This window comes from Electrona antarctica (genome assembly GCF_951216825.1).
Source record: "Electrona antarctica genome assembly, chromosome: 24".
Taxonomy (NCBI): Eukaryota; Metazoa; Chordata; class Actinopteri; order Myctophiformes; family Myctophidae; genus Electrona; species Electrona antarctica.
This window is the reverse complement of record NC_136803.1, coordinates 20249155-20265166: the sequence shown is the minus strand read 5'-3', so window position 1 is coordinate 20265166 and position 16012 is coordinate 20249155. Positions and strand designations below refer to the sequence as shown.

At 44.0% G+C, this 16012-nt stretch overlaps 2 protein-coding genes across 2 annotated transcripts; both read left to right on the top strand.

Annotated features, from left to right (window-relative positions):
* Positions 1 to 587: 587 nt before the first annotated feature.
* On the top strand, positions 588 to 10027 carry LOC306917561 (cytochrome P450 20A1-like; the record flags this gene model as incomplete). The annotated part of the gene is made up of 7 exons (XM_079495854.1): positions 588 to 632; positions 6876 to 6938; positions 7437 to 7486; positions 8290 to 8456; positions 9436 to 9501; positions 9741 to 9853; positions 10013 to 10027. 7 exons carry the CDS (start codon positions 588 to 590, stop codon positions 10025 to 10027), a joined length of 519 nt encoding a protein of 172 aa, XP_079351980.1.
* Positions 10028 to 11128: 1101 nt separating this feature from the next.
* Positions 11129 to 15454, top strand: LOC306917101 (transmembrane protein 237A-like). Its single transcript, XM_079495231.1, has 6 exons — positions 11129 to 11218; positions 11985 to 12176; positions 13313 to 13386; positions 13827 to 13914; positions 14909 to 15030; positions 15244 to 15454. The coding sequence occupies exons 1-6, from the start codon at positions 11157 to 11159 to the stop codon at positions 15306 to 15308; spliced, it is 603 nt and encodes a 200-aa protein (XP_079351357.1). The 5' UTR covers positions 11129 to 11156; the 3' UTR covers positions 15309 to 15454.
* The last annotated feature ends 558 nt before the right edge of the window (positions 15455 to 16012 follow it).

The following is a 16012-nucleotide window of genomic DNA, read 5'->3' as shown; positions in this document are numbered from 1 at the left end:
GACAGAGTTACGACATTGAGGGGGCAGAAAACTAAGCGCTCGAGCGCTGCTGTTGTTCATGCAGCCTGAACGGGGACAAGCTGGAGTTGGAAATACATTGTTTTCAACGAGGGCGGCGCAAACAATAGCTATTTTAAGGCACGTGTGCAACATGACAACTGTTTAAAAGTATTGTACAGTGACAACTAAAGTCTTTGTAATGTTTATGTTGTACTATTACTACAAAACAATCTAAAATGGTATTTAAGATCATTAAAGCTGAGCTGTTGCCTGTATTTCTGCCAACTTGCGCTCCAGGACTTGTCCCCATTTGCTCTTTGCCAATAGAAGTCTATGTAGGAGAGCCGCCATTGGACTGAAGCCCCATGAAGTGAACGGAGTTGTCGTAACTCTGTTTTACTCCATGGCTGATCTGGGAGGAAATAGGTTCCTACTAGTCCGTGTAGTTGAACTCGGAGAGATGGATTAGTGACTAACTTGCAGAGTGCGTAGACGTGGTAACAGTCATCTGACCATGTGAAAGTCCTACTCCTTATAGTCCTGCACTAATTAAGAGTTAATAAAACGTTGTACTTTGTTTATAAACCATGCTGGACTTTGCCATCTTCGCTGTGACATTTGTTGTCATTCTGGTTGGTAGCACTGTTCTTTTGGCAAATCTAGTGAGCAAATATAAGACTTCCGGTGGACGATCTCTTCAAAATAAGAGTACCCTCTAGAGTATTGAAAAAAAGTTTAATTTGCACATTAAAACTACAAATGAAGCATTTAAATGATGCTATATGATGCTATAAGACACACATTATGTTTCTGTGTAAAAATAAGTAATTAAAAAGTTATCTAAATGGATAAATGCTATTCACTGGAGTGCATGGACTTTATAAAGTGGACACTGGACAAAAATCCCTGCTATGTATCGACTAGTGTGACATATGCACGCGTCCGGGGAGACCTCCTCTACAACACCACACTGTCCGCTAAGCAGCAGAGGTGTAAAACAAAAATTGGCACCAGGTCACAGGTCAAAAAACATAAAAAAACTTCCCATTTCCAGACTACAGTGGACTAAAGTGGACGCTGGACAGAAATCCCTGCTATGTTTCGACTAGTGTGACATACGCACGCGTCCGGGGAGACCTCCTCTACAACACCACACTGTCCGCTAAGCAGCAGAGGTGTAAAACAAAAATTGGCACCAGGTCACAGGTCAAAAAACATAAAAAAACTTCCCATTTCCAGACTACAGTGGACTAAAGTGGACGCTGGACAGAAATCCCTGCTATGTTTCGACTAGTGTGACATACGCACGTGTCCGGGGAGACCTCCTCTACAACACCACACTGTCCGCTAAGCAGCAGAGGTGTAAAACAAAAATTGGCACCAGGTCACAGGTCAAAAAACATAAAAAAACTTCCCATTTCCAGACTACAGTGGACTAAAGTGGACGCTGGACAGAAATCCCTGCTATGTTTCGACTAGTGTGACATACGCACGCGTCCGGGGAGACCTCCTCTACAACACCACACTGTCCGCTAAGCAGCAGAGGTGTAAAACAAAAATTGGCACCAGGTCACAGGTCAAAAAACATAAAAAAACTTCCCATTTCCAGACTACAGTGGACTAAAGTGGACGCTGGACAGAAATCCCTGCTATGTTTCGACTAGTGTGACATACGCACGCGTCCGGGGAGACCTCCTCTACAACACCACACTGTCCGCTAAGCAGCAGAGGTGTAAAACAAAAATTGGCACCAGGTCACAGGTCAAAAAACATAAAAAAACTTCCCATTTCCAGACTACAGTGGACTAAAGTGGACGCTGGACAGAAATCCCTGCTATGTTTCGACTAGTGTGACATACGCACGCGTCCGGGGAGACCTCCTCTACAACACCACACTGTCCGCTAAGCAGCAGAGGTGTAAAACAAAAATTGGCACCAGGTCACAGGTCAAAAAACATAAAAAACTTCCCATTTCCAGACTACAGTGGACTAAAGTGGACGCTGGACAGAAATCCCTGCTATGTTTCGACTAGTGTGACATACGCACGCGTCCGGGGAGACCTCCTCTACAACACCACACTGTCCGCTAAGCAGCAGAGGTGTAAAACAAAAATTGGCACCAGGTCACAGGTCAAAAAACATAAAAAAACTTCCCATTTCCAGACTACAGTGGACTAAAGTGGACGCTGGACAGAAATCCCTGCTATGTTTCGACTAGTGTGACATACGCACGCGTCCGGGGAGACCTCCTCTACAACACCACACTGTCCGCTAAGCAGCAGAGGTGTAAAACAAAAATTGGCACCAGGTCACAGGTCAAAAAACATAAAAAAACTTCCCATTTCCAGACTACAGTGGACTAAAGTGGACGCTGGACAGAAATCCCTGCTATGTTTCGACTAGTGTGACATACGCACGCGTCCGGGGAGACCTCCTCTACAACACCACACTGTCCGCTAAGCAGCAGAGGTGTAAAACAAAAATTGGCACCAGGTCACAGGTCAAAAAACATAAAAAAACTTCCCATTTCCAGACTACAGTGGACTAAAGTGGACGCTGGACAGAAATCCCTGCTATGTTTCGACTAGTGTGACATACGCACGCGTCCGGGGAGACCTCCTCTACAACACCACACTGTCCGCTAAGCAGCAGAGGTGTAAAACAAAAATTGGCACCAGGTCACAGGTCAAAAAACATAAAAAAACTTCCCATTTCCAGACTACAGTGGACTAAAGTGGACGCTGGACAGAAATCCCTGCTATGTTTCGACTAGTGTGACATACGCACGCGTCCGGGGAGACCTCCTCTACAACACCACACTGTCCGCTAAGCAGCAGAGGTGTAAAACAAAAATTGGCACCAGGTCACAGGTCAAAAAACATAAAAAAACTTCCCATTTCCAGACTACAGTGGACTAAAGTGGACGCTGGACAGAAATCCCTGCTATGTTTCGACTAGTGTGACATACGCACGCGTCCGGGGAGACCTCCTCTACAACACCACACTGTCCGCTAAGCAGCAGAGGTGTAAAACAAAAATTGGCACCAGGTCACAGGTCAAAAAACATAAAAAAACTTCCCATTTCCAGACTACAGTGGACTAAAGTGGACGCTGGACAAAAATCCCTGCTATGTTTCGACTAGTGTGACATATGCACGCGTCCGGGGTCCGGGGTTTGAAGTGGTTAATGTATGTTTTCTAATCAAAATTAAAATCTCCAAAGTAACTAGTAACTAAAGTTTTAAAATGATTGTAGTGAAGTAAAGTACAGATTTTGGCTCCAAGATGTAGGGGAGTATAAGTAAAAGTACTTGGTTACTTAACACCTGGTGTGTGTGTGTGGGGGGGCAGTAATGGCTGTACTCAAGTGTGCATGCAAGCCGTTAACAACTTGTCAAACCCTAAAAGCCCTAATTTAGAGCTATCAATGTTTCACTATGACTGTTAATGGTCGATCTACATAGTACTTCACAGTAGTTAAGTACTACCATTACCATTCATGCAGACATTAGTGTTCCAACACCAGTAATTACAATGTCTGTTGTTACATTTTTGTTTTACACCTCTGCTGCTTAGCGGACAGTGTGGTGTTGTAGAGGAGGTCTCCCCGGACGCGTGCGTATGTCACACTAGTCGAAACATAGCAGGGATTTCTGTCCAGCGTCCACTTTAGTCCACTGTAGTCTGGAAATGGGAAGTTTTTTTATGTTTTTTGACCTGTGACCTGGTGCCAATTTTTGTTTTACACCTCTGCTGCTTAGCGGACAGTGTGGTGTTGTAGAGGAGGTCTCCCCGGACGCGTGCGTATGTCACACTAGTCGAAACATAGCAGGGATTTCTGTCCAGCGTCCACTTTAGTCCACTGTAGTCTGGAAATGGGACGGTTTTTATGTTTTTTGACCTGTGACCTGGTGCCAATTTTTGTTTTACACCTCTGCTGCTTAGCGGACAGTGTGGTGTTGTAGAGGAGGTCTCCCCGGACGCGTGCGTATGTCACACTAGTCGAAACATAGCAGGGATTTCTGTCCAGCGTCCACTTTAGTCCACTGTAGTCTGGAAATGGGAAGTTTTTTTATGTTTTTTGACCTGTGACCTGGTGCCAATTTTTGTTTTACACCTCTGCTGCTTAGCGGACAGTGTGGTGTTGTAGAGGAGGTCTCCCCGGACGCGTGCGTATGTCACACTAGTCGAAACATAGCAGGGATTTCTGTCCAGCGTCCACTTTAGTCCACTGTAGTCTGGAAATGGGACGTTTTTCATGTTTTTTGACCTGTGACCTGGTGCCAATTTTTGTTTTACACCTCTGCTGCTTAGCGGACAGTGTGGTGTTGTAGAGGAGGTCTCCCCGGACACGTGCGTATGTCACACTAGTCGAAACATAGCAGGGATTTCTGTCCAGCGTCCACTTTAGTCCACTGTAGTCTGGAAATGGGAAGTTTTTTTATGTTTTTTGACCTGTGACCTGGTGCCAATTTTTGTTTTACACCTCTGCTGCTTAGCGGACAGTGTGGTGTTGTAGAGGAGGTCTCCCCGGACGCGTGCGTATGTCACACTAGTCGAAACATAGCAGGGATTTCTGTCCAGCGTCCACTTTAGTCCACTGTAGTCTGGAAATGGGAAGTTTTTTTATGTTTTTTGACCTGTGACCTGGTGCCAATTTTTGTTTTACACCTCTGCTGCTTAGCGGACAGTGTGGTGTTGTAGAGGAGGTCTCCCCGGACGCGTGCGTATGTCACACTAGTCGAAACATAGCAGGGATTTCTGTCCAGCGTCCACTTTAGTCCACTGTAGTCTGGAAATGGGAAGTTTTTTTATGTTTTTTGACCTGTGACCTGGTGCCAATTTTTGTTTTACACCTCTGCTGCTTAGCGGACAGTGTGGTGTTGTAGAGGAGGTCTCCCCGGACGCGTGCGTATGTCACACTAGTCGAAACATAGCAGGGATTTCTGTCCAGCGTCCACTTTAGTCCACTGTAGTCTGGAAATGGGAAGTTTTTTTATGTTTTTTGACCTGTGACCTGGTGCCAATTTTTGTTTTACACCTCTGCTGCTTAGCGGACAGTGTGGTGTTGTAGAGGAGGTCTCCCCGGACGCGTGCGTATGTCACACTAGTCGAAACATAGCAGGGATTTCTGTCCAGCGTCCACTTTAGTCCACTGTAGTCTGGAAATGGGAAGTTTTTTTATGTTTTTTGACCTGTGACCTGGTGCCAATTTTTGTTTTACACCTCTGCTGCTTAGCGGACAGTGTGGTGTTGTAGAGGAGGTCTCCCCGGACGCGTGCGTATGTCACACTAGTCGAAACATAGCAGGGATTTCTGTCCAGCGTCCACTTTAGTCCACTGTAGTCTGGAAATGGGAAGTTTTTTTATGTTTTTTGACCTGTGACCTGGTGCCAATTTTTGTTTTACACCTCTGCTTCTTAGCGGACAGTGTGGTGTTGTAGAGGAGGTCTCCCCGGACGCGTGCGTATGTCACACTAGTCGAAACATAGCAGGGATTTCTGTCCAGCGTCCACTTTAGTCCACTGTAGTCTGGAAATGGGAAGTTTTTTTATGTTTTTTGACCTGTGACCTGGTGCCAATTTTTGTTTTACACCTCTGCTGCTTAGCGGACAGTGTGGTGTTGTAGAGGAGGTCTCCCCGGACGCGTGCGTATGTCACACTAGTCGAAACATAGCAGGGATTTCTGTCCAGCGTCCACTTTAGTCCACTGTAGTCTGGAAATGGGAAGTTTTTTTATGTTTTTTGACCTGTGACCTGGTGCCAATTTTTGTTTTACACCTCTGCTGCTTAGCGGACAGTGTGGTGTTGTAGAGGAGGTCTCCCCGGACGCGTGCGTATGTCACACTAGTCGAAACATAGCAGGGATTTCTGTCCAGCGTCCACTTTAGTCCACTGTAGTCTGGAAATGGGAAGTTTTTTTATGTTTTTTGACCTGTGACCTGGTGCCAATTTTTGTTTTACACCTCTGCTGCTTAGCGGACAGTGTGGTGTTGTAGAGGAGGTCTCCCCGGACGCGTGCGTATGTCACACTAGTCGAAACATAGCAGGGATTTCTGTCCAGCGTCCACTTTAGTCCACTGTAGTCTGGAAATGGGAAGTTTTTTTATGTTTTTTGACCTGTGACCTGGTGCCAATTTTTGTTTTACACCTCTGCTGCTTAGCGGACAGTGTGGTGTTGTAGAGGAGGTCTCCCCGGACGCGTGCGTATGTCACACTAGTCGAAACATAGCAGGGATTTCTGTCCAGCGTCCACTTTAGTCCACTGTAGTCTGGAAATGGGAAGTTTTTTTATGTTTTTTGACCTGTGACCTGGTGCCAATTTTTGTTTTACACCTCTGCTGCTTAGCGGACAGTGTGGTGTTGTAGAGGAGGTCTCCCCGGACGCGTGCGTATGTCACACTAGTCGAAACATAGCAGGGATTTCTGTCCAGCGTCCACTTTAGTCCACTGTAGTCTGGAAATGGGAAGTTTTTTTATGTTTTTTTTTGACCTGTGACCTGGTGCCAATTTTTGTTTTACACCTCTGCTGCTTAGCGGACAGTGTGGTGTTGTAGAGGAGGTCTCCCCGGACGCGTGCGTATGTCACACTAGTCGAAACATAGCAGGGATTTCTGTCCAGCGTCCACTTTATAAAGTCCATGCTCTCCAGTGAATAGCATTTATCCATTTAGATAACTTTTTAATTACTTATCTTTACACAGAAACATTACTTATTACTTATTTTTACACAGAAACATAATGTGTGTCCTATAGCATCGTTTAAATGCTTAATTTATAGTTTTAATGTGCAAATTAAACTTTTTTTCAATACTCTAGAGGGTACTCTTATTTTGAAGAGATCGTCCACCGGAAGTCTTATATTTGCTCACTAGATTTGCCAAAAGAACAGTGCTAAGAACGGAGCCCTGGTTGGTGCGGTCCTCTATCTTTATCCGGTAAGTTCGTGAAACAATAACAGCAGTGTAGTTAGCCTGATAGCAAACAGACGAACCCCCTGCTGCTGCTTTGTGTCTAAAACGGTTTGTAATGGGACTTTAACATCTGGAAACCCCAAAACGGATGTTTTATCTGGTGTGCTCACTGCTCATCATCTGTTGAAATGTAACAGAAACGTCCTGACCCTGTGACCTATATATAGCCTACTGTACTGTACTGTATGTATGTGTGTCAGTGAGAGAGATAAGTTGTGTGTGCGTGCGTGCGTGAGACTTCACTGGAGTCGTTTACATAATATTTCGTCTACAAACAAATGAGTTGAACCTCTTCCATATGTCAGCATAGTCTGCATGCTCACATTTTTATTTAATGTGTTAGGGTTTTTCATACAAAATGCATATGGTTACAGAGCATACACTGTCTGCAACATATAGGCCTGTATTTATTTAAAATGAATGTGTTTCCATTGTGGCTCTTTTATCTGCTCACCATTCCAGTCATCCAGGCGTGCTTCTGGCATTCCAGGTCTCAACCCCACAGATGAGAAGTAAGTTCACTTTATTATTTATTATATTCTTATCAGGGTGGGAATGTAAGTTAACACATGGTGTTATGAAGTAGTGTTTGGTTGGTTGGATTGAATTAATTGAAAACAGGGCTGCAACACTCTTTTTCTATACTTTTTGCTTATGACCATGCGATACATCACTGAGGATACGTCCCAGGTGCATCCATGCGATATTCTTAGTTCTTAGTTATCTTATTATTTGTAAAAATGGCAAAACATGACTCCTAACGTCGTTGAAGTGGGACTCATAAAATGTCCCTGGGACTCATCTAAAAGACCATCCCTGCATCCCAGGACTCATTACATCGAAAACCTATTTACATCAATGATCATTACACTTTACTAGAGTCATGAGATTCTATGTTGCTGTATTCCATGCTAATTGCTGCAGCCTTAGTCTGGAGCCCATGCTGGTTAAACAGAACAACAGTACAGTCAAGGACGTGCACACAGACATCAAAGGGGGCTTCAGATCCTGTCCTTTTGCCCGTCTGCAAAACAACTGCCCTCTTTCCATGCCAGCATTCTAGGAGAATTGATTTTTTTCAAAGTCTCCTGAACTTGAACACAGTATTTTGCATTGAATAAATGTATTTAGAAATCCATGTCGTACACCGCATCTCCACTAGCTAAAGAGTTCTGGGTTCCCCCCATGAAAATAGCTGATGTAGTGAGCTTGTAGATCTGCTATTTTCGCAATTTTTGTCCAAAAGTGCCCTAGGGGATTTCAGCCCCTGCCCCTCTAACACAGTGGTTCAGAACAGTGTTTCCTCTCTTGTCAGGGATGGGAACCTGCAGGACATTGTGAACCAGGGCAGTCTGCACGAGTTCCTGCTAAGCCTGCACCAGGAGTTTGGACCCGTGGCGTCGTTCTGGTTCGGAGGCCGGCCGGTGGTCAGTCTGGGCTCTGTGGAACAGCTACGACAGCACATCAACCCCAACAGGACCAGTGAGTGTGAACTGTGAACCATTTTTTTGGTCGGGAGAAACAGTCGATCCCATTCTGGACGGGAACCCCTTTTGGTGTTTTTTAAGCATTATGTTATACTTTAGCTATTGAAAAATAGCAGATCTACAAGCTCATAGTGCGGCACCGAGTGCCACGCTGCGAGCTTGTAGATCTGCTATTTTTTTATCTTGAAAATGTGGCGCACACCGCACATCTTTGAATATATATTCTTTCACAGCAAACTTTTTATAACTCAAATCTTTGCTTCTGGGGATGTCCCAGTCTGGAACAACATATTTTCAGATGGGGGTCCGCGGCCAAAATACAGATCATTCTGGGGATCCTTGACATGAAATGAAATTGACATAGAAACAGATCTCAGGTCTAAATGGGTACTTAAATCACAATGAGACTTTGGTAGATATTTGGGTTGTGTAAACTGTAATGAATGGATGAAACGGCTCTCAAAGTCACTGTCTTCATAGCACATATACAAATTGTAATCAAAGCAGATTCTGTCATATATAAAATCACAAAACCATCTTCCTGTTGAGTTGTTTAATTAATTGGGCTGGACTGGACTGGACCAGTACAGTAGATCTGTATCTTCAAGTAGTAAAACACAACGGGAAGTTAAAAATGCCATTCAAATAAAAATACGAATGCCGTCTGGCAGAATCAGATTTGTTTTCCTTCTTTTATATATTGTAAAAGAGTGACTTTGAGAGCGGTTTCACCTGGCGTGCAACGTAAGCCATTGAGGGCTGGAGACTGTTGGGAATAAATATATCAATGAATCAGCTGAGTAACTATTGCAGATATCTCACCAATATTTGGAGTTACATCATGGCAAAGTAACATTCACGCTGCATGTTTATTATCTTCAGAACAACAACCATAATTTGCCCGTGGCTTGTTCTCTTTTGAAATGGATATAAAATGTTTCTACGTTCGTTTCCTTTTGTTCGTCCCTCCCCAGCGGACTCCTTCGAGACGATGCTGAAGTCGTTGCTAGGTTACCAGGCGGGCGCGGGGGGCCCGCCTGGTAACTCTCTCTCTCTCTCTCTTTTATTATTTTCAGCAACGCACAGCATATAGAAACGCACAGACAAGGCAGATTACACATTAAAACCTAAGAGCTGACCAGTACAACCACAGTCTTATACCGGTCCGTTAGCCATTGAGCAGCAGTTGGGGGTTCAAGTGCCTTGCTCAAGGGCACTTTGGCGGTGTTGGGCTAGGGTTCATGACATGTGGTTAACGAGAGCGTCTTGTGTTGTCCAGCCCTGTCCGAGATGGAGTCAGTACTACTGTCTGTGACCAGGGAGAGGAAAGCCCTGCAGAGCCAGAGCGTGTTTGTAGACGCCTTGCTTCAATCCAGCCTCACAGAGAGACAGGTGAATACTAGAGCAAACGTTTTAAAGTCAAATCTTTGCTTCTGGGGGGGAGGGGGGAGGGGGGGGGGCTGGAAAAACATATTTCAGTACTTAAATACTCGTACTCGGTCTGAACAAAATGGTATTGGGACAACTCTGTGCCTCGCTCTATGGAAACAGAAGTTAGGCTCCTGACCTACTGTATGTGCCACATCATGGCTCAGGAACCGTTGATTTCCAAGGCTGATTACTCACTGTATACTTATACTCAAACCACTGGAAGCCTTGACGTTTTGTGTTTTGTGGCGCATTACTTCATGGTGACTGAATAAGTAAAAACTCCAAAACCAAAGAAAATACTGGAATGACCTCACCCAGTGCCACGTGAAGCCTCCTGACGTCCTTTCTTTAACTATTAACATCCCTAATCGCTATTATGGGGCTAACATTCAGCGAAGATAGCAGATCTATGAGCTCAGAACACTTTGAGCTTGTGGAAGTATAATAGCCTAGTAGCCAAAAAGTGAACCCGGACATGTTGAGTACACCAACGTTTTATGTTAGAAATGTTTAGTATGGGTCCCCAGCATGTAGAAACTGCCGGATGCTAACTTGCATATGTTGAGCAATTTTCATAATTGGCATAATATGTGACCATACCATTAACAACCTATATAAGGCAAAATATTCAAAATTTCATTATGCTTTATCTAGCATGTGATGTGTCAAACTAGGGGGTTTTCATGATGCTGAATCCAGCATCCGGCAGTTTCTACATGCTGGGGACCCATACTAAACATTTATAACATAAAACCTTGGTGTACTCAACATGTCCGGGTTCACAATGGGGCTCTATGGGCTGGCTACTAGACTAATTGGAGGACATGATTTCTTGGACACCTATTTTCCCTAATGTACCCGTTGCCACTGACGCCTAAGGACGCCTTTTTGAACAACTGCAATACGACCTGGAAACCATGGTTACAGGGGGAAAAAAAGTTTCACTCGCTTGCCTAAGTTGCCTTGCTGCCCCCTCCCATACACACAGACGCACGCACGCACACGCAACTAGTTGTATTTTAAATAAATAAACCTGCATGAATTAAGTACAGCACTCAAGTAAAATGTACTTTAGTTACTATCCTAATGCCATGTCTGGTGGGTGGCACAGGGGATCGCTCGGTGGCGCAGCACTGACGTGTGTGCGTGCGTGCGTGCGTGCGTGCGTGCGTGCGTGCGTGTGTGTGTGCATCTGCAGAGCGTTTTCAGCCAGCAGAGCGTTATGACAGGGGGGGGGAAGACCAATCACCAGTCGGACAACTTAATGGAATTGCAGTCTCTCTATAACACCAGAGACGTGGCACTCAGAGTACACACAGGGTTCAGGTGTGTGTGTGTTTGTGTGTGTGTGTGCGCCCGTGCAGTGCCGTGCACCTTTTATTCTTGTTCCAGTTTTGTCTCCATCATTATGTGGCTATATCCACTCTCCGTTTCTCCTCCTGTCTCTCCATCTCTCTCCATTTCTCTCCCCTGACACGGTCCCCGCCCACCCCAGAGTGTAGAGTAGGAGAGTAGCGACACGCTTTGATCTCGCCGCAAAGCGGGTGCCTATGGGCTATAGTTCCAAACATTGCTCCTATGGCTGGAACTATCCCATTGAGATAGAATGAGCATTTCCGTATAGAGAGTATGCGCATTCTTAAAGTGAATGGCACATCAAGTGGCAAATCGAGTGGCAAAGCAACAGGAAAAGTGAGTTTAACATTGTTTAATGTTGTTTAATGCAATCAGATAGGACTTTTCTGTTTGGTGTATGGGCTGTCAAGGCCAGAAAGTAGTTTTTTGCCACTCATTAGGCATTCCTGCATAACTTCCGGGTTTGATGATGATGTCACACGCATACCCTCTATTCCATTGTTACAATGGGAGTCAACGCTATATTTCTCTGGCCCACCCTAGAGTCGGGTTCTGCTTGACGTTTTTTCCAGTTAATATCACTGTCATAGAATGTCTTGCTCTTGTTGTGATTTGACACTTTAATAAGATTGAATTGAATGTGAGTGCGTCACTGTATCAGTGAAGAAGCACACACCATATCCGTAGACAGATGGGAATGAAAAACACTCCTCCTCTCCTCTCTTCTCTTCTGCAGGGATCTAGGGGTGTTCTGTCATGGGTTCCTGGCCGGCTACGCCGTGTGGAACACCATCATAGTGTACGTCTTGGCCGGCCCTGAGCTCACAGCTCTCGACAACCTGCTGGAACACTACCACAGCCTGGCGTATCCGTCGCAGTCTCTGCTTTACATGCTGCTGGCAATTAGCACTGTGGCCGCCTTCGACAGGTACGCTCTCCCCTCTCCTACGCACGCTGAAACTAGCCGCCCTAGTGCAAGCTCACCAAGGCCCCTTTTCCACCAGGGTTGAACCGGCCCGGTTCTTAGTCCATGAGTCAGAGCTCCAAAATTGGAACGTACATTATGCATTGGGTAAAAGCATACCTATATTAAATTGTTTATAGGGTCAATATAAGTAAATTAATATATCATAACATTTCCACAGTAGTAGCTTTTTCATATTTTACAATTTCAGAAAACTAAATTCAATAAATCATTATCTTCGTGTAAGTAATCAATCAGTTTCATGGTGATAACTATTAATTACATTTTTACCTATTCACCTGTATAGGCTACTATAGGTGAAAATTACTAAAGCTGTGATAAATATGACAAAGCTACGGAAGGGTTTATCATATCTTAATTTACTTATATTGATCCTATAAACAATGATCCTATAAACAATTTACAAGGTATGGTTTTGCATAATTGCATAATGTGTAATTAACGTTCCAATTTTGGGGATCTGGCTCATGGACTAAGAACTGGGCCGGTTCAACCCTAGAGGAAAAGGGGCCAAAGTGTCACATTGCGATGCGTATCATGCGTTGATTAGCTATTTTCGCCGATAGTATGACAGAGTACAACTTAAGCCCAAGGGGGAGTTGTGTGTATGCTCCATTTTAAATACATGTATTATAATAATAATAACAAAAGCGTTGAGAAAGAATCATCTTCCATCAATAGAGCGATATGGTCTTCAGCATTCAGTACATCAGTAGGGTGGGGCCGATATTAATAATAGTTTTTTTCTATACAAGGGTGGGCAGCATTTTCAGGCATGAGAGTCGATATTTCCAAGGCTGGTCACATGAGATCCACCATCACCAGACTGTAAAAAATATTAACCACCACTTTTACATCATATTATAGGTTGCTAACAGTTTGGGATAAATTATTATCTTGCTTTCCTAACTGTCTCTGACAATTCTGATGATACAAAATGATGTGAGGGGAAAAAGCGAAATTGTTAAATAAAATCAATTATTAAGTCCATTGCTTTAAAAGAGATGTGTGCATTGTGTACAGTATGTAGTCACACACATTGTTGAAAAATGAATTCACATACTGTGTTTTCTGTTCAGGATGAATCTGGCTAAAGGCCCCATGGCTATGCGGGAGTTTGTCACACTGGACCCTGTGGTGCTGGCAGCATTCTGTGAGTCTTTAGTTCACACACATTTTAACAGACATGCATTTTTTTGAATGAAAAAAGGAATATCCGCACTCTCTAGTATAATCTCGATTGTAGTTTCTTCTTAACTTTGTATTTATAATGCACACACAGCAGCAGCCGAAAACGTCTGGGAACTTAGATTATGATCCCTATGACCAACCAGTCCCAAGACCAACCAGTAGGGGTCAGCAGTGACAACACTACACAAGTGTGTAGGGACATCAGGGAATTGGCATAACGACTAAAATGGGGGGAAAGTTGGCAGAAAAGAAGGAAGATTTTCACAATAATGTACTTCTCCATTTTGTTTAGCATTCTGCTCGTCTCTATCCAGCTTACACTTACTGTGTCCCATTTGCCTGCCTGGGTGTGCACGTGCATGCGTGCATGTCTGTCTGTGCATCTTTCCGTACAACCTACAGTTTATTCCTCGGCCCTGGTCCTGTCTCTCAGCCAGCAGATGACCAGCGATCGTATCAACCTCTACGAAAGCCCCAATGTAACTTTGTGGTGAGTCAAGTCAAATCGAATGATCAAGTCAAAATGTCCTTTTAACTGGTGAGTTTTGTTGATACAATTGTTACAATTTAGGCATTTATCAGACGCTCTTAATCCAGAGCGATTTATAGTAAGCAAGAACAACAACCATGTGTTCCATAGGACGCACTTATAACATTTCTTTGTATGTGTTATTGATTCTGATGTTAGAATCGCTGTCTGTCAGTTTTCTTCGTCGGGTGGCTGGCATCTCCCTTAGAGATAGGGTGAGAAGTTGCAGTCATGCGACAGAGACTCGGAGTAGAGTCGCTGCTTCTTCGCCTGGAAAGGAGCCAGCTTAGGTGGTTCGGCCATCTTGTTTAGGATGCCTCTTGAGCGTCTCCCTATATAGGGAGGTCCTCGAGGCACGTCCCCCCAGGAGGAAGTCACTAATGTTGCTCTGGAGAGGGAAGTCTGGAGCGCTCTGGTGGAGCTGTTGCCCCCGCGACCCGACTACGGATAAGCGTTTGAAGATGGATGGATGTGTTGATTTCGTCGACTAAAACTAAGACGAAAAATGTTCGGCGACTACCTTTTTCCACTGACGAAAACTAAATGGAAACTAAATAATAAGACTAAATATAATGAAAATGTCATCAAAAAACTAGACTAAAATGTTAGGATGGGACTAGTGGACAAGAGATCCAATATAAGTCCTTTTACAATTAGCTGCACGCTGAGAATAGCCGATCTACAGCAAGTGTAAAAAACGGCATCAAGGCCCGCCAAAATACATTTTGTTCGACTAATTCAACTGTAGATTTAGTCGACTAAAAATCTTATGACGACTAAAACTAGACTAACACTAAAACATTCCAGGTGACTAAAACTAAATGAAAACTATTCAAGAGAATATGACTTAAAACTAAAAACAACACTGGATGGATGGGATGGATGGATTCTGGTGTTATCTCCGAACAGCTTTTGAAGCCGTTTTGACTGAATGTGCTCTCCCTGTCTGTCTCAGGCCTCAAGGCTCCGAGCACCACTTCCTTCACCCCTGGCTGACGGTCAACCTGGTGGTGGCGCTGTTGGTCGGCCTCGCCTGGATCCTCATCGCCACCCGGCCTGACATTGACCACACTGAGAGTGAGAGACGTGCGCACACACACACACACACACACACACACACCCCTTTTCCTAATTGTAAGCCTATCTCAAAGTCTTAACCATAAAACCATAGAACAACCATTTCTCTCTCACTTGTCTGTTTCTCAACGCACATGCACGCACGCACGCACGCACACACACTTTGCAAAAAAAACAAACGAAAGTAGCATTCACGTCTGTTGTGTTTTTCAGGGTACCTCATGGAGATGGAGATTAAACCACCTGAATTAGAGGACAAAAATGAAATGACTGTATGAGACAAAGAAAATACGCAATTACACATTTCACACACCTTTGTACTATTTAGCATATTGTTTTGGCAGTACATTAGTTTTGTATTTTAATCTTTAATCTGTTGTATATAATGTTCACCTTTTGAAATATAAGATTGTATCCAACTGCAGTGATGACTGTGCTTCGTTCTTATATTCTATTGAGCTCAACAGTGAGATTTCGGAATTAACCCATTTTGGGGCGGGAACCCCTTTTGGTGTTTTAAGCATTGTTATACTTTAGCTATTGAAAAATAGCAGATCTACAGGCTCATAGATACGAGCTTGTAGGTCTGCTATTTTTGGAGAAAAAAAATTAACTCAAATCTTTGCTTCTGGGGGTGGGGTGGGGGGGGGGAATCCCTGGAACAACATATTTTCAGATGGGGGTCGGTGGCCAAATTCATATAATTTTTTGGGTGCTTGACATGAAAAACCTTGAGAACCACTGACATAGAAACATTGTGGGTTTTTCAGAAAATTATCAGGATTTAGAAGACATTTGTAGAATCGTCGAAATTTAAACGTTCCATTTCTGTCCTCTGTAGAGAGGATTTCATTATTTATCAGCCAATCCAATGTAGACTTACCACTAGGTAGCATCCTGGTTGTAAAATGACGATATGCTCCCGTATAGAAGCCAGGCGTCTGTATGCAATCACTATTTAAAAAATACTGGTGAAAGTTCT

Bases quoted from the DNA above. Each gene is read 5' to 3' on its own strand.
- LOC306917101 (XM_079495231.1), top strand. From the start codon at position 11,157: ATGGAATTGCAGTCTCTCTATAACACCAGAGACGTGGCACTCAGAGTA. The intron at 13,915-14,908 runs GTGAGTCAAGTC...TGTCTGTCTCAG, and splicing joins AGCCCCAATGTAACTTTGTG to GCCTCAAGGCTCCGAGCACC. The intron at 15,031-15,243 runs GTGAGAGACGTG...TGTGTTTTTCAG, and splicing joins TGACATTGACCACACTGAGA to GGTACCTCATGGAGATGGAG.